The 18,945-nt window shown below is 43.4% G+C and overlaps 1 protein-coding gene across 2 annotated transcripts in view; it reads left to right on the plus strand.

The window, feature by feature from the left end:
- The window catches only part of PDIA5 (protein disulfide isomerase family A member 5), a 91,999-nt gene extending 84,224 nt beyond the window's left edge, over positions 1 to 7,775 (plus strand). For both annotated transcript variants that reach the window (XM_422097.8, XM_025152431.3), the window contains exons 16-17: positions 3,124 to 3,258; positions 5,428 to 7,775. In XM_422097.8, coding sequence (XP_422097.5) covers positions 3,124 to 3,258; positions 5,428 to 5,508 — 216 coding nt within the window. In that variant the 3' untranslated portion in view covers positions 5,509 to 7,775. The remainder of the gene's footprint in view (positions 1 to 3,123; positions 3,259 to 5,427) is intronic.
- Positions 7,776 to 18,945: the final 11,170 nt, after the last annotated feature.

The raw sequence follows: 18,945 nt of genomic DNA on the forward strand, positions 1-18,945 counted from the left end.
TCAGATGCAGAGTTCATTTTGTGACTCTACAGTTCAGTTCTTGCTTGTTTGTTAAAACCATATTATGTTGCTGTGGGACTTAGGAGATAAATCTATTTTCCAGGTGTTGATAGAATCATACTAAACTTCACCAACTATGGAACACAGGAGAAATTCATACAAACTTGATATTACTATTGTTGTTCACACTAAGCTGGTGTTATTAATTATTGTTATAAGCTGCATAGCAGTTGTGAGGAACCACCAGTAACATCAGGAAGGCTGGATATATTGTAGGGAATTTCCTCAGGCACTGAAGTCTTCTGATTGACTTTCTTCTCATTCAGTGACTGTTCTGTTCCTGCCACGGTTACTGACCAGGATAGTGATAAACCTGAGCAGCACTGCCTCTGGAGGGAGAACTTCTGTATAATGACGTGTTGTCAATATTTCAGGCGGTGCAGCTTTGGTTGATGGGGAATCCATAACCCCATGGAGTTTTGTGCGTGCTGCAGATAAAGCAGCGTTGTTCTTGTTTATATATCTCAAAATGGTTTTTTTTAGTGAATTTCTTTCGCCCTCCGGTTATAGGAAAGTTAGGAATGCTCAAGAAATTAAATGTTGTTTCTGGGAACAGCGTTCCCCAAAAGTCTCTCACCTGAGAACCAAACGTTGGTAGAAATTTTTCAGCACTTGTTTTTTCTGACTCAGTTTCTTTCTGTAATGACACAAAAGCTGATCTTTGATAAGATTGAGAATGAGAGCGGCACCTCCCTGCAATCTGTGGCTGCTTGCTTGAGCCAGGACTCAAGCAAAGACTTCCTTTTGTGGGCTGCTGTGACGTTTCCCTATGGTGGTGAGCTGAAAACTGCTGTCAGAAATGGAGCTGAATATTCACAGTCCATAAAAACATAGTCAGAATGAAACAAACTGCCTTTACAAACACACGGGTGGAGCACCTTGTGCTGTAGAGGAGAGCTGTATTTCAGGCTCTTACACAACGAAACTCGTGAGGGGAATGGAGTAAATGCAAACAGTTAATGCAGTTGCTGTTGGTAGACACAGTTTGAGCTGTTCACAGTTCCTCCTGTAAACATAGGAGAACAAAATACCTGATTTGGAGGGACCAGCGTGACCACACCACTTGGTGATGCTTGGACACAGGCTGCCCAGAGAGGTGGTGGAGTCACCATCCCTGGAGGTGTTCAATGAACACTGTGGATGTGGCACTGATGTTAGTGGGGATGGGTTGGGGTTGGACTGGATGGTATTTTCTAACCTTAATGGTTCTGTGATTCTCTGATACTATGATTGTAGCCCTTCAGTCATCTGATTAGAGGCATCAAATAACAGTATTGAACAAAATTAACAGTGGCTTAGTGCACTGCATTCCTTTACCATACCTTCTCCTCGCTGAGATCTATTCTCATAAAAGCCTTTTGTAAAGTAAATGGGGTTCTTTCCTTCAGCCAAAGCCAGCCTAGATGATTCCAAGGAGGTGCAGACAAAAGGCTTTTCTCCCTGGCAGTGTAATAACAATTAGTTTTCCTAATCTCCAAGGCTTTGACTGAGAACAGGTGGATCATCAGTCGTGACAGCTCCGAGTCTCAGTTCGACTACTAAGATCTGGATCACTGCACATTTACCCTCCCCTCTTTTCTGACTCTAATCTCTCCCTGTGTGGTATTAGAGAAGTTGAGGGGGGAAGAAAAGCAGTTTTACTTATTCTTCCTGCTTTCAGGGAGCCGGGACTTCAGTATTTTTTGTAAATAATATGGTGACATCACATAAGTGTTTGTCTCCATTGTGAGCTTTCTTGTACAGAGGGGTAACCAACAGGGCTCTGAATTTTGGCTGACTGCTAAGGTTAAGAAGACATAAATACTTGGATGAACCTCTTCACAGTCTATTATTCCTGCCCTTTTGTGTAACTGGCTGTGTATGAGTAGGAGTCTTTCTGTTCATAAGAGGGAAAAAAAAAAGTTGTGATCATCCCCGTTTTTAACAGCTGTCAAGAGCCCTGTCTGTGTAATAGCCTTACAAATGTTCCAAACAGGAAAGCAAACCAAATATTTAAGGTAAGAGTATTACATCCCTTACGTGTGTTTTCCATCTGAAGGTGGACCCAAGTTAGAGCCTACTGAGCGTTGGTTCATCAGGCTTTGAGAGCCAAAACAAAACAAGCAGGTTAACGAAGTTGGCTTTTCCATTCTCTTTAATTGCTGTTAGGTTAATGAGACGGGGTCTTCGGGCAGTGTCACCGTGAGACTGGAGGGCATTGTGGCACATTAAGTGACCTTTTAATTATGGAAAAACAGTTCAGCAGCAGCCTCAGAGTCACGCAAGCACAAGGTGTCTTGGTCATATTGTTTGAAGGAGGCACCTGTAGTGGAAATCTGAAGGGAAGATGTGTCTGCTGCGAAATGAGCACCTGACTGTGCTAACCCACGACTGCAAAAATTATTCTTCTAGTTTGTAGGTTTTTGACACAGCTTGTGCTTAAGCCTGCTTACTCTTCAGCAAAGCACGTAATGGGGTTGTGAAGGCAAGCAGCCTGTGCTCAGAGCCAGAGCTGCCGCTCACCGCGCATTCGGTGTGAAATGGCAGCACAGGGCTCCGCTGCTGTGAACTGCATTCTGATTTAACATCAGAAATGTTAAGTGCAGCCCATTCTCAGTACTTCACAGGTTCGGGTTCCAAATGTCAAATGCTCCAAACTAGAGTTAGCCCGAGCTGGTGCTCTGGGGCTGCACTAACTCGTATTCCCTGCTGAGCAGGCAGGCTGCGTCCTGCTCGGTTGTTTGTGTGACAGTAGCATCTAGAGGCTTCAGAAGGAATTAAAGCCCATTTAGCTAATGGCTGTGCATACATACAGCCCCTGCATTAAAGGATAGACAAAAAAAAAAAAACAAAACATGGAAAAAAAAATCTAAACAACAGATGAAGGCAGGCGAGCTGTGCGCAAGCAGCCTGCTTCCCTCCTGGCACTGCTCAATGGACAGCACTCCTGGACGGCACTCCTTTGCTGTGCTCTTGGCAGAAGACATGAGTCTCTCCCAACAGTATGTATAAGCTGCAGCAGCATCCTGACCGTGGAGGCTTGCTTGGTCTTCTGCTGCCTCACGCTGATCTCTTGCATTTCAGATCGCCTACGCTGCGGTGGACTGTGCCAAAGATCAGAATCATGACCTGTGCAAGCAGGAGGGAGTTGATGGCTACCCCACCTTCAACTATTACAACTACGGGAAGTTTGTGGAAAAATATACTGGAGAGAGAGGGGTGAGTAAAAGCAAGAGTCATCACCTGATAAAGGGAGGAAGTTCTCTGCCTGCCTTGCAAAAGAATAAATGCTGCGTGGTAAATTTTTTATCATGCTGAAAGGCTGCTTCTGTTACTGACACTCACAGATGAATCACTGCATACTGCGCCACTGTGCATTTCTGTATTACAAAACTATTTGGTTTATTTTAGGAATATGAGAAGAGGAAAAAGAAGATTTGGTAATGCTTGGTTACATATTTAATTTTTCAAGCTGAAATCTGAAGTCGGTTTGCACTGAGAGAAAGTGGAGGATGTATTGCAAGGGCTGCTGCTTGGTGCAGAAATGCCAAAAGATACAGATCTTGCTCCTGTCACTTCTGGAGCCAGTTCATGCATATACTGTAAACGTGCTTCAGTTCTATCAGGCTGCCAAACAGACCATTGGTTTCACAGCAGGGACAAAGCCGTCCTTTGGAGACCAGGGGATGCTAAATGTCTCATTCTCACTGAGTCGGACTCAGTCGTGTAGCTCAGGATGGATAGACCAACTGTGCCATCTAGCCAGTGGGCTCAAGTTTCATCCCTTTGTCCTGCTGTGGCCATCTAATTATACACTATGAGTACAGTGGGCAGAAATGGCATAATGTGTTCTGTGGTTGTAAAATGCCTGAAAATAAGGAACCAATGTAGTTATTTGTGTGTTCTTTGTCATAAGCATGTGGAGAGAGGTTACTTGTCAGCAGTGATTGATTGCTGAGAGAAGCTAAGGTCTACAAGAAAAGAACCTGGGGTCTTCAGGCTATCCAGTCATCTTAATAAAAGAGCCCTGTGTGAAAGTCATTGCTGCTGTTACAGTGTGCTAAATTATAGGGGAGCATGAAGGAAAAAAAGCCAGATTCTGAGGTTCTTTCTCAGTCAGGATCTTAGGGAAGCCTTCGTGGAGCTTGGCCTCCCAGTTTTCTCCAGCATTAGGACCACAGTAATTGCCAGTTTGAGGAGCTGATCCAGGCGTTGTTATGGATACTGTGTTAAGTTCAGATTGGGGATCTTTTCTTAAAAGTAAAGTTGGGTGCAGTAGCCAACAATTAAGTACAATTTCAGCTACGATCTTCATATTTCCAACGCCTGCTTACAGAAATGATAGGTGAAAGGAGGTGGCTGATAAAAAGAATTTAGCAAGACAGGGGTGCTCTGAGGCCACAGCAGTTGGGAGATGATTATCCCAGTGCCGGAAAGTAGACTGACTAATACTCTGCATGCAGCCAAACATTTATTGGCTAAAATTAAATTACCCAACAAGAACATCACGTTTGCTGCTGCTGACAGCTGTGTTCCCTTTCCACCTCTCAGCCCCATGGTCTTCTGCTTCTGCAGCATCATTTAGGTTTTGTTATCTCCAGTGGTGGCAGTGCTTTGCGTAGTGCCCTCCATGGAGCTTCCAGCTCTGTTCACATATCTGTTTCAGTAACAAAGCATTGTTCTGTAAAGGACTTCTCATGAGCACGATGGCACCTTTTGAACCACCTTGGCCAATTACCTTGTACCTTCCAAAAGAAGGCACTCGACAGCTTTAGAAAAGCAGTCTTGACACAGTTGTTGAAATACAAAGGTTGATGTCTAGACATCCAGATTTAAAATTTTGACTGTAATTTTGATAGTATTTTGAAAAACTATAATTCTCTTCATCTGGATATGTGGAGGAGGAGGGAAGTCATTAGCAAAGCTATTATGGGATGAGGAGCAGTGGCAAATATGTGTATAGGCAACAAACGATCCACAAACAGATTTCAGAATGGCACAAATGGCTTACAAGTAAGGCAGGAGAATTCTTTGAGCAGTTTCAGCAAAAAGGCATATGTGGCATTTCTGGGGGCAGTTTTCAACCTTCTCTGAGCGCTGGGGTCTTTCTGTGCCCCATCTCTTCACAATTGCTTGTGAGAAATGGTGAACTGTGGAATCTCTCTGGATGTTTTTCTCCTTGCCTTTTAGCAGAGCAGCACAGGGCCGGAGTACTGCATGATGGAGCAACACAGAAGCAATAACTGTTCCTTAGTTGATAATGTGCCAGCTTCCATTGGCCGTTGGACACAGAAGCTGAAAGTCTTCTTGGCACATAGTTCTGGTTGTGGATTTGTTCAAAAAATTGTATATATATATGACCCATATATTTTTTTTCTTCTAAAACAGGAGGCTGGATTCACCACGTTCATGCGAACCCTTAGAGAAAGAGACCATGAGAGAGTAGGAAAGAAGAAGGATGAATTGTAACGTCTGCCTCAAAAGAAGCTTTCCGCTGCACTGTGAATGGTTCCAGGTCTTTTGTTAATGCACCTGAGACTTCACACGTTCTCAAGACAGAGACTTTTTTTATAAACAGCCATGGCCATTTTGTACAATTTTGAAATAAAGTGAAACCACTTGATTTTTAAAAGGAAAAAAAAAAAAATTAGAATGTTGCCATAATGTTTTAAAGAAAAACTTAGCATTTTCTCTCATGTTGTGAGACTATGCCCACTGACGTTCCTATGCAATATTTTTGTAGTCTGTAGTGTGTCTGTAGGTGTTTGATAAGGTGATTTTTTTTAAAGGTATTGCAGTACATGTTTAACAAAACAACAACGAGAGGGGGAGGGAGGAGATGACACTTTTTTAAGAAGACAACAAAACAGCAGTGAAGGGAAGCGGGACTTGCAGGACCCAGATGATCCAAATGCCGTTTTACATTCTTCTGAAATAGTTACGTGTTCTTCAGTGAGATTTGGGGAAACAATATTAAGGTGCTCAGGGATAAATAAGGTGTTCGAGTTAATGAAGACATTGTCATTGGCCAATCCAGATCTGTTGATTTCATCTCAATCTCTCTGCCAGGATTGTTTACATACCTCTATAGAATGTATTGATTTAATTGAGCCAAGTATCAAAAACCTACAAAGCATGGGTAAAATGAAACTAAGCCCTCCTTTTTGACATCAGTATTGTCAAATGCCTCTGTACGTTACGGTAGGGGCAATGACCTAATGGGATATACAGTTACCCTTGTAGGGTATACAGCCTCCCTTCAACTTTGGCTGGGCCGACATTTGTTGGAAAATGTTACATTTAAATGTTTTGATAAATGCATACTACTTCTGGTAATGCAGTAATTACATACGTTAATGTTTACATTCCAGAAGTTTATCCACATTTGTATGTTGGAGAGTTCCTTTCTGTTCTTGAAGGAGTTGCATACACAATCTCTTAGACAAAACCATCCCTGTAAGAGCTGGATTAGCAGCAGTTGACATGTTAACACCTGGTGTTAAAAAAAGAGACATTTTCTGGAGGTACTTATGCCTTTCACGGGAGGGGAGCAAGAGAGGCAAGAAGTTGTGATTCACTACAAATAAATTTGAAAAAAGAAAGTCACTTTTATTGTTGATCAGCCTTGTTCAGATTCTTCTGTGTTGGGTTGTCCAAGAGAGCACCCATAGGCTGTGGTGGAGTAGGCATCCTGTGGGTACTGCAGGATGGTTGCCCGCTCTGTGCTGGGGATGGCGTAGCGTCTGGCTGTGCCAGGATCTGCATCCATCCGCCTTCACACTCGACAGCAGCTTTTCGCAGTGAAGCAGCACACCTCGGCTCTGTCATCTTCCTTTTGCTCCTCAGTCTGCCTGTTTCGTTTTCTGTTCCGAATGTTTGAAGGCGCTGTTAATGGACAGCACATCGCTGTGCTGCCCAGGAGGTGCGTGGCAGCTCACCTCCATTCTGGATCTATTTTTGTCCTTTCTCTCACACAGTGAATGGCCCTGTGCAGTTGGCAGTCATTAGGCTGCTGAAGCCAGTAGTGAGTAATCTGGAATACCAGTAGCCTGATGGCCTTGTATGGTAGCCAGCTTGTTTAACCGTGACTTAAATTTAAAAGCGATGGAGCTGTGCCAAGTATTTTCTCTTTTTAGGCACCTTCAGTCTCTTCACTCAGTCCTCTGTCCAGTCATACCTAATATCCTAGGGTGAAGGAAGCTTAATTTATTAAGAGTTCTACTGGTTTTTTTCTTTCTTGTTAGCAAGATGCTTCATGTTGTGTTCAGTGCTTTTGCATAAAGTCATGATAGTTTTCTCCAAGCCAGCCTTGTGCTTGGCAGCATGCGTTCTGCCCTGCACTTAACAAGTAATATGTACTGATGCCATTGGATTTGAAGCAGGAATTTCTTTGCTTACTGGCAGACAACTGAGAACGATAGTGCAGAACTTCCTGCAATGTTTTTGATCTCAGAGTCAAAGCAGCTGGCACTAAGAAAGGCAAATGGTCTCCAGAACGGCTTGTAGGCTGTGCCTGTGTTTGTGCTAATTGCTGAGAAATGTGGACTTCTTTTGAAGGGAAGAAAATAAATCATCGCTTGCCAATGGTGACATCACTTGTCAGCATCGTTCCGAATTGCAGGTTTTAGTAAATGTTTAGGATAGGACAATTGCACACTGTGCTTCAGACCCGTAATTCCTTCCAGCTGGTTACACCATAATAAAATTTAAATTAAGGATTCTCGTTTTTCCCTTCAGTCTTTTGTCAGTTACTTCTTGGCCTTGGGCTTTCATTTTTTTTTTCTTGGCTAATCATGTGTTAATGCACAAATATAAAATATTTGAGAATAATTTACCTTCTGTTACGAGGTTGTGATTCATCTGATTTATAGCCTGATTTTTTAAATATATATATATATATTTAAATCCAGTTTTGAACACCACAAGCAATTACATCAAATGGCTGACAGCAGCCTTAGTTACTGTGGACTACGGCGTGCCATGAGCTGGGAGCTTTACTTCTAAGGCCATTCAATTAGTAAAACCAGGTTTACACTCAGTTACAGTGTTGTAATTCTGATGTCTCCAGTAAAGCAAAAGTTAGTGTTTGTATTTGCTAATGGAGCCAGTTTGTTTCTATTTGTGTCAGTCAAATTAAGTTGAAATTGATTATTTCTACATGAACTATGAGTGAGAAGTATGCAATATGTAAAAGCTCTTATTTTGTGTGAAATGACCATCTGGTGCAACATGCTCAGACTTACCATCCAGTCCTGAGAGATGCATGACCTCAGCATTTGTAATCACATGGGCATTTCTGCCATGGTTCAAAATGGGTAATGTGATGTTTCAAATCATGAATCATTTATCAGCAAGAAACTTGCTGATAACAAATGGTTTGAAATGAATCAGAGTGTTCTGCTCTGGGTGAGTTTGGTCTTTCAGCCCTTTTAAGATGCTTGGCATCTGCTACACAGTTAATCCTAAATAGATTGAATCTTGTTGAGGAAGAGTGTTGAGCAGAGGTGTTGAGCAAGGGGTGTGCATGGCTTCATTCCTTAGCACTGGTTTGAACATGATATGATAACCCACGGGTCTGTGCTAGACCTGTTGTTAGACCAAGAAATCATGGGCAGCAGGAGCAGATATTTGTGTAGACTGGTAGCAGCTGCATAGGAAGTGGTTTTCCTATCTAATGACAGAGCTTGAGATGTTTTCATCCCCCAAGGGAGGGGAAAGGGAGTCAGACAAGTCTAAAATGTATGAATACATAGACATGTGCAACTCAGGTTGGAGTCCCAAGTCTGGGCACATGGTTGTATTGTTGCCCACTGCTACACCGGTAATGCTTTGGTCTCTTCTTCTAAGGGGTTGTCCATCCATCTCTGACCCAATAAATATCCTTATTTGTTTAAACTAGAGCAACTCCTCCAGATGAGACTAGAACAGACTTGCTTTCTGATTGGAATCAAGAACGGACTGCCCAGGGAAGTGGTGGAGGTTTTCAAGAACCGTGGAGAATGTGGCACTGAGGAACATAGAGGGCACAGTGAGGATGGGTTGGTGGTTGGACTGAATGATTTAGTGGTCTTTTCCAACTTTAATGATTCTGTGATTCAAAGAAAAGCAACTTAGCAAATCTTCATTTCCTCTTTCTCCCTCCTGTAGAACTGCGTTCTGGATCTGATAGCCCCGTTGACCCCTAGGGCCCTCATAACCAGATGCAGTTGTGTAAAACAGCCGTGGGGATTTCCTAAACTCCCACTCAGCCCAAGTTAGACCCCCACATTTTGCTGGCTTGAATGTCTCTTAGCAGCCATTCAGTAAGATGGATTGATAATAATGGTTAAAAAAAAAGAAGAAAGGAGATTAAACAGTGTATGTTCTTCCAGTATTTAATTTGGGAGTAAAAAAGGAGATGCATCTCCCGTATGAGTAAGCTCTAAGTGAGTGCTTCAGAGGGAGCCTCCTTTCAGATGGGATTGCTTCCTGGATGGTTTTACTTTCTAAAGGTTCACTGCTTTTCAGAGTAAGTGTCAAGACTGACTCAGTCTACAAGTCTATTTTCCTTTTAAAAATAAAAAGCAAAATTGCTCTCCGTATTCTTGATACTGTTATGTTAAGAGAAAGAAATGTTGCTTTTATGGATTTCCTAGAATAATACTCAGCCCCTGCCAACTGCATTTTACAAACTGTGAAGCAAGCCGTTTGCTCAGAACGATGCTCAGCGGAGCAGGGACTGTTGTCCACGTGCACCTCATTTTAATTTAATAGGCTTACTTCAGTGTGATTGGGTCTGTAATGTTACACTGGGATCTGCAAGAGTGCATTCTGGAAATGGGAAAAACGAGCTTTTATCAGCAGGTGCAGAGCACTGGGGCCAAACGCTGGCATTCCTTTGCCTTTGGCAGCCCAGTGTCAGTGAGTGCTTGGTGCTCTGCTGGAAGTGGCAGAGCTGAGCCCCGGGGGTGCAGCCCTTTGGCTGAGGCAGTTGTGTACAGAACTGATTGGAAATTAAATCCCCTGATATCTATCTATTTATTTTTGCCCTTGATGAGAAGATGCTGTGTTTTTTCTGTGCACCCTGCTTTTATTTACTGGTTGAGGAAAGAGTACTTGGGTGTTTCTACAAAGGGAGTCATTGCCCTAATGCTGGCCCATGGGTGTCCAATCTTCTGGTTTGCCTGGACCGCATTGGGTGTCTACAGCCGCATCTGCAAAGGTTGCTCCAAAAAGTGCCTCTTAATTATTTCCATGGAAACTACAACTGATACAAAGAGCACAGTACCATTATCTAATAGAGCAAATTCTCAGCTACAAAACTCTATTTTTTCCATGTAGTGACCACCACCAGCTCTGCATTTTCACCAGTGATGAACAAGAGCCTGCATGCCATACTCATAACAATCTGCACCGGCGGAGGTGACCCACTGCTGCTCTCACCACTGCTGAAACACATCACCCACCACCTCCATGTGCTCACATCCACTGTTCGGTCTCCAAAAACGTTCAGCGAGCATTGATGGATGTCAGTGGGTGCCATTTTTTACGCAGAAAACATAAAATTAGTGCTATTTGTGAACTGGTTTTTGTGTAACTATCGCGTCAGGCTTGCTCAGGGGCAGTGGTTGCAGTTCTCAATGAGCTCTCAGGTGTTCATCAGAGATTTCTGATGAAATTTTACTCTTCCTGTGCTTCATCCTCGAAAGCAGTTGTTCACAAATGTATGCGCTGCCGAGAAGTGATGGCATGAATGAGGTGTGACCGTGAAGCGAGGGATATTTCTCTCCAGTTAGAGAGGACTTATAGAAGGATAGTAAAAAGATGGGATCAAATTTTTGATTGCAACTCTAGACGTTCCATCTGAAAGTTCACAAGCGATGTGCTTATGAAATCAGAGTGGCAAATAAACCAAAAAATTGATGATTTTTTCAGCAATCCTGAAACCTATTCTCAGATCCCTTTATCAAAAGGGAAAGCACGGCCGCATATTTTTTTTCACAGGGCCATGTTTAGCCAATGTATTAAAATGCGTAAACTTACTCGCCATAACTTGAGCTGGCACTGCACTGCACCCCGTGCCCTGGCTCAGAAAGCATCACAGTGCTAATTATTCTCATTAGCTTTCGGACACTGATAATTTATCCTTCCTACCGCTCTTGAATCACTCAGTAATGAGCACCAGTTAGTCACATGTGGCAGATACTGCTCCCTCCCTCTCTACAACACGATTCCCTTCAAGCATTCATCACAGGAAAAAAGCTCCTACACGAACAAAATCTTTTCAAATGAGTCTCTGATGCCCCAGTTAAGTGGGTGTCTACATTGCAGGCATGCAGAAGAGCCTTCTTCATTAATCTGAGCAATTCTGCGTGAGCTGATTAGCTCTTGCAGCTCATTTGGTAGCAAATGTGTAAATCCGTCACACTCTAAATGCCAAATATGTGCAGAGTTCAATGATGGAGAAGGAGGAAACGTGCAACAGTTGGAGGCTTTACTTGCAAAAAGAGGACCTCACCCCGTGCATTAGATTGGAGCTCTGGATCTGTCTGGAGCATTTGTCATTCCTCTGCCGTGTCATTTTTTTTCCTTGCAATATTAATAATTCTTCCTGCTGCTGTGATGGTCCTTCAGCGTGTGTGGGTGTTTAATTTTGTGCCCAACGCTTGTAACAGACACCTCATAGCTGGTCTCAATTCCCATCAAACAACAGCTGAGTCAACGCAGCCTTCCTTGCACAGCCCATGAAACCAAATTAATCAGTTGCTAACGCTGCATTATTAATGACGCAGTCACCATCACTTTCCTCGTCCTTTTTTGTTGGTGACAAACTTGGGAACAGAAAGGGGAAAGAAGACTGAGCAGCCAGTTACACAACTGGTGCTGTAGTGTTCCTACTGATACAGGAAAGGCAGTTTAGAAACATAGTACCTGCACAGGGAGAAGCTGGCTTACTGCTGCAGACATAAGTGCTCTCAGTGAGTTAATCCAGAACAAAACAAGAAAATTGGCCTGAAAAGCTCATTTATGCATGTTTTTATTTCTCTTCTTGCTGAGAACCTGCAGAGCTAACCCAGCTGGGAGGCCTGGACCTGCTGGCATGGGGCAGCCAGGCACACCCCACTCACGTTCCTCTATTAGTATGGGGAAAACTGTGGCATGGACCCAGCTGGATCTCTGACCAGAGCAAGATTTGGGCTCCATCTTCTGCCATATGAGTCATATGTGTATATAGAATCATATAGAATGGCTTTGGTTGGATGGTACCTTAAAGATCATCTCGTTCCAACTCCCCTGCTGTGGGCAGGGTTGCCAACCACTAGATCAGGCTGCCCAAGGCCCCATCCAGCACAGGCTGTGGGGACAGAACTTTCCATGTCTTGAAGGCAGGGGTTCTGCAGGCTGTGCAGGTGGCTGTGAGAGCTGTGAGCTGGTCTGGGACAAGTTGGGGCAGGAGTGAAATAAGGCAAAATCTCAGAACATCTTTTTGGTGAAGTGTTGAGTGGCTGGCTAGCAACAGCCCTCCCTCACAGCTGTGTGAGGCTGAGTGCTTCTTCTCCTCACACTGCATTTCTGTTCCATCAGACTTCACGACTGCCAGCTTTCTTCTCTCTTTCCAGCAGCTCTACTGCTGGAAGCCAGCTTTCTCCAAGCTGTGCATAAACTGCTTCACACAGGATAACATTTCCTAGGAAAATATGGATTGTTGCAATGACCTACATCATCCTATAATCTCCAGGTCGCTGTTGAGGAGGAGTTTGCTTATGTTCCCTGCTCTCTGAGCATGAAACAGGGCAATCAGGTCCAGCGTTGCCTATTGCATCTCCAGAATGTAGCAAGACCTCTTAACCAGCCTAGGATCTGCTTTCCGTAGTGAGAGCGGGGGCAGCTGTGCTTGGGCTGGCCTGCAGAGGGGATGTGACCTTGGGGACAATATGGAGAAGACAATGTGGGCTGAGGACAATTTTTCCTTTGCACAGTGGAAGGAGCTGCCTTGAAGGTTGATATTCCCTGGCACAAGGGAAGGAGGGACTGGTTCATTGGAGAGCTGCTGCAGAAACACAGAGCCTCTAATTTACATGGTGCTGCTCACTTCTGGCTGATCCCATAGGACTTAGGAGCCCGTCACCCCTTCCACCTGCAGGAGATAGCACGAGGATAATGGCACAACTCCTTTCTTTCCTAGAATCCACCTCGCTGCCACAGCCTCCCTTAGCTGAGAGGGCAGAACAAGAAGAGGGACTACAGAAGCAGCAGAGGTAGAGTTCACCGTGTAAGGAAGTCATCTCTCTACAGTGAGGTACCGCAGTATTAGGTGCATTAGGTTTATTTTGGAGAGATGTATAATCTTAATTGTTGTGCATTGTTTGCATTGTAGTCTCAAGATCTAGGTCCTCGTTATGCTAGATGCTGTACAAATATATAACAGACTGTCATGCATGGGAAGGTTTTTATTATGTAAATAGTCAGGTTGGGAAAAAAAGAAGTGGTGTTATCTGTGTTTTACAGATGAGGCAGTGAGAGGAGAAAAAAGGAAAAAGCATTTTGCCCAAGGACATACAGTCTGTGGGTCAGTGCTGGACTTGAAATTCAAGTCTCGATTGAGTTCCTTACCAGCTCTTCTTTCAATTTGGGTACAGCACACAACATAATTAAAAATAAAAATGAAGCACAAAGACAACAATACCATGTGTAATTTATCTCAATCTGGAACAATCATCCAGTATACCTCTGGGCCAAATCCTCCCCCACTCTTCTCTGTTCTCCAAAACCTGTATTTCTTTCACGCCTTATACCTGTCATCACCTTACAAGTCACGTTGCTGCACGCTTTGTTCTCTGATATTCTGCGACATACATCATGTTTCACAACAAACCCGCTAGGGGAAAGGCTCTGTTCCATATGGGGCCATGTCCCATTGGCACAGCCCACTCCATTTATATTCTGATCCTTTTTAGGAGTGTTACTGGAAGTAACAGTTCTAAATATTTAGAGGAATAAAGTAGAAAGGATGCATGTTTGCTTCTGCCAGTGAATACAGCAAGGCATCCAGTGTGCTTACCATCACTGCTCAGCTCTACCTGCAAACTCAAAACTGCATTATTGATGTAAATAAATAATCTATACCGAAGACGGATAAAACACGGATTTCATTCAGAAGGCACAATGCATTTGCTTCGTGTATATCAAGGTTTTATGCCAGGCTTTAGGAAATAATGTGGAAGGAGAGAAATGTAGAAGTCACGACAGTCAATGGAAAACAATAAAACGGAATTGGTATTTACTAAGGCTAGATAATGCCAGACTAACTCAATAGCTTTCTCTGATACAGTAATTATTTAGCTAGACAAGGAAGGAAAATCTGTGTCTGGACTTCAATAAAGCAGCTGATTAGGAGCCATGCGTAAAATTATATCTCCTACCTGGGGAGGTCTGAGATTTATAGAGAAGCTGAAAGGCAGTCAGCGTGCTAGGAGAAGCTGAGGCACATTGGAAGGGAATCATCTGGAGTTCCTAACAAGTCAGTCTTAGGATTGATTATTATTTAATATTTCCTTAATGACCTAGGTGGAAAACAGAGGCGCCTGATAATTAAAATGTCTTGAAGTCACGTAGCTAAGAGGCATCACTGGTGCAGGGAAGGTTCAGAATGCCACACAGCAAGAACCCAGTGTCCTTGGGAGAACAGCAGAACAACTCCAGCAGGAAACAGCAATGGCACAGAAGGATTTGTCCTTGTCCTCGTATGGTGTGGGACCAAAAAGGCTACTGAAACCCCACAGGGCTGTAGGAGAAACGCTGGCAGCAAAGAAAGGGAGTATGAACGGCCCTGCATAGAACCCCAACAAAACGTTGTGGTCCTGATCAGTCGTGTTCAAGTTGCATTCTTACTGAAACCACTGCAGAAAAGATGAGATGACAGGAGACTGAAGGACCTCTTAGGGCATGAAAGTGACTACTAATTCAGCAGCAGAAGGCTGAGGTGAGAGCTGATTGCTCTTTAGTAATACACTGCTAGGGGAAATACTAAAACAAGGGGGCATGAGAACAAGTGAGAATCAATTGCCATGAACAACTTGGGCTAACGATTTGGCGTTCTTCATTTGCCTACCTAGTGAGGGTGTACAAATTATAAGGACAAAAACATACCTGGTTTTAGCTCAGAAAATGTATTCAATGGATTATTTGATACAGCTGCCTGCAGTAACTGGGGACTGGATTTGACGACCTAGAAGTTCCTGCTGGGCCAATGCCTTAGTGTGTTCCTGTGTCTTAGTGAGTTTCTAATACTGTGAGCTATCGCCTCTATCTTATATCAGAAATTGCAGTACTTACTAATCCCTTCAGTCCTAAGAAACCTTTGTGTCCTTCTGAATTAAATTTCAAATAGAACATCCTAACTGTGGATTGCAAAGCCATGCGTTTGTTTCCTGCTCAAGTAAGTTTGCTGTGGCTATTATCATAAAGACTAATTTATTTAGGGACCAGGGGCTCCTTGAATATGCACTGGAGTGTTTATGGCAAAACTTTACTAGCAAATAATAATTTTCTTATTTATTGTAATTCTTTAAATGGTGCTTAATGAAATTTTTGGCCTCATGAAGTGATCAGCTTGGAATGACTTTCCCTCATATGAAAATATTTAAATACAAACAAAGCCTGCTAATGTGTTCAGTTACAGTCATGCAGGGAACTAAAGGGATTATGTGTACTAGGAGTATATTCCTGCAGCTTTCCAGAACAGCTTCTTCTCCTGGGAATAAAGTAAGAAGAAAAGCTCCAAGGAGAGGCTGCTGCTGTAGGGATGGTTTGGGACACGAGCATCAGAAAAGCGCAGTCGTGTTATTTCCATAAGCCCCAAACGCTGATAAAATAAATGCTGTAAATAAAAATGCATTAACAACATGCCGCTTGTCAAACTAATTGAGATGCAGCACGAAGATTGCTTTTCAGCAATACAATGTTCTTTATGCGGGAGATCATGCTGGGGCCTACTGCAACAAGAGCCATTGGGATAATGCTGTTTTGTTCTAACATCTGCATTTATTAGCTTTGAGATACTTCATTGTGACATTATGAGGTGTAAAGCCCTCAAGAATTGAATGCTATCATTGCATGAGAGAAACTCTTTGGCCAGCACAGGCCCTTAGGTTTGAATCAGCAAAGGAGTGTTTAAAACAAAAGAAAAATAAAAAGGATATTCTACTGATGGTTTTTATGACCTTGCTCACACTTCTGTTAGTGAGAAGAGTTCATCAGCAAGGAAAGCAACGTCTCTAGTGTTAATTTTCCTAACTTCCTATTAGTCATTCAAACTAAGATCACCTTAGCTCTTGTGACCATGTTGTCCAAAACCTTTCAAATCAGATGCAAATCTTTCCTAGAGCACAGAGCTGTTAGAATATCATGAGCTCCTAGCCTGCGCTATGGTGTCAGGGGTCTGATTCATATTTTTAAGCACCGCTGATGAGGTTGGGCTGCACTGAACACAAACTGACAGACACTGATTCAATATATGTGTATTTTCATGGGAACTGGCATTATTGTAAAAGAAATGGGAAGCACAGAGTTGGATTATTAGTCTGGTTTCCAGCTAAATCCCCAGCCTGAGTGCCTCCAGCCACAAGCACCAAATGTTCAGAATATAGAAGAAGCTGACAAAGTCCAGAGGAAGGAGCAACAGAATTGTAGAGCTGTTTGGTAAACAGAAGTTCTAGAAAACAATGAAAGGTTTGATGAGTCTAAGTCAGGGAAACCTAAGGAAGATGGTAGCACTTTAGCCCATAAAAATGGGTTACAAAGTGGATTAGAGGTCTGGTTTATTCCACACCAGCAAAAGCAATAGCCAACTTCTCCAGTGAGCAACTTCTTTGAGCTAAAAACCATCCGAACTCATCTCTGGTGTTGTGTTTTCTCCTGCTAGCTGATGACACATTCAGCAGTTGAACAGCTTCATTATTTTGCTGTACCCATGAATACACACTTCGCTGCCATCTCTGAGGAGGCACCACAGGCACATACCTGGCACCATTCCTCTTCAACTTCTGGTGCTGTCCGTACCCACCCGTGCACTCCTCCTGGTCTCTTTCTCTCTCCTCCTTTCCAAACATCTACATTCCTTCCCTTGATTTGCCTTTGCACTGATGGGATTTACTTCTACAAATCTCACTTTTATCTGTCGCTGCAGCTTTCCCTAATTTATTCCCTGTGTGGTGCCCCTCTACCAATGTTTTACTGCTTCATTGTCTTAGGGGAACCAATGGGACGAGAAAAAAAGATATTTTAAATGTATCTGGCTCATTAGCCATGCACATTCTTGAATAACGGGTGTGATTTAAGTTCACCATGAGAGCTGGGAGTGCTGGAGCTGTAACTTTACTTCTGCCTCCCTCAGTGACCTTGTGCAGTTTGTTGAGCTCCCAGGGCCAGGCTCACCTAAAAATAAAGAATATTACCTTTTCTTTTTCTTTTCTTTTTCTTTTTCCCCTAGGAATGTGTGAGTCTCAACTAATAGACCCGTATATAATTTTTGAAGTTCTGCTTATATAAATGCGAAACGCTTATCTTTTTGCCTTCAAAACATTTACAAATGGTCAGGAGAATTTTAGGGCTGAAAGATAAACAGTTCACAAGAACGAGAAAAATTAAAATGACACACGTGTGCACTTATCACAGACCTTTAGGCAGCCTCTAATTAAGTAATCACTGCTTCTCAGCGTTATATAGATGCTATCGCACGCTGTTAAATTGTGTAGCAGCCTGTAATGCTGTGCACTCTGTTTGTACAGGATAAGGGCGCTCTGGAAATTATTGAGATTAGTGCATTATCTTTCTAACGTACACTGTTGTCAAGTCAGGATTGAGATGTTCCACGCTCAGCTCTACAAAAGGCAGCAGGGACAGCATTTCTTCCTGCCGGGCCACGATACTCATTAGCTCAGGGGGCTGCTCAGGAGCCATCTTACCACCACCAGGCACTGTCTCAAGGCTGTGCCACCAGCATGCCGGCACTTGGGGTCCCCAGGGTGCCTGATTATAGCAGTAGGTGGTGCTTAGAGAAGGCAGACTTGGATTTGGAAAGTGCTGAGGCATTTTGGTGCTGTTTTCCTGGTCACCTTGCTGCTGAGAGACGCTGAGTGTGACCAGAGCATGAGGCACGCAGCCAGCACTCCACGGTGCAGCAAGCACTTGTACAGAATGAGTAAAAACCAAAGAAATTGAAGGTGTTAGCAAAGAAATGGACTGTTTGCCTTTGAGAGTTGATCTGACAGGATAAAACTGCATGATATGACAGGGAAATGGTAACGAGGAGAAACGGAGAAAATTATACACAGAATCACAGAACCATAGAATTGAGTTGGAACGGGCCTTTAAAGGCCATCTGGTCCAACCCCCTTGCAGTGAACAGAGACACCTACAGCTCCATCAGGTGCTCAGAGCCCTGTGCAGCCTGACCTTGGACATCCCCAGGAACAGGGAGGGCATCCACCACCTCTGGGGCAACCTTTGCCAGTGCCTCACCACCCTTATCGTGAAAAACTGCCTGATATCCAACCTAAACCTGCTTTCCTTGAGGGTGAAACCGTTTCCCCGTGTCCCATCACAACAGACCCTGCTGGAGTCTGTCCCCTTCGTTCTTATCCTACTATTGGTGAAGAGAGCTTTAATATACATGTCTCCATTTGGTGTTAGTAACAAGATTCACCAAGTTTCACCTCTGTACTGTCATTCAGAGCACACAGTGTTGATTGCTCTGGGAATGGGAGAAATTATGGTCTGGCAGCTGGTGCCTAACAGGAGAACACTTCTCCATGTGAAGGTTAAGCACACGCCAACAACTTCGCATTTCTACTGAACTCAGTGGAAACTGGCCGAATAATTACTAAGTTATCACACAGCGAAACGCGAAGAGCGCGGTTACAAAGC

Source organism: Gallus gallus, chromosome 7 (assembly GCF_016699485.2).
Source record: "Gallus gallus isolate bGalGal1 chromosome 7, bGalGal1.mat.broiler.GRCg7b, whole genome shotgun sequence".
Taxonomy (NCBI): Eukaryota; Metazoa; Chordata; class Aves; order Galliformes; family Phasianidae; genus Gallus; species Gallus gallus.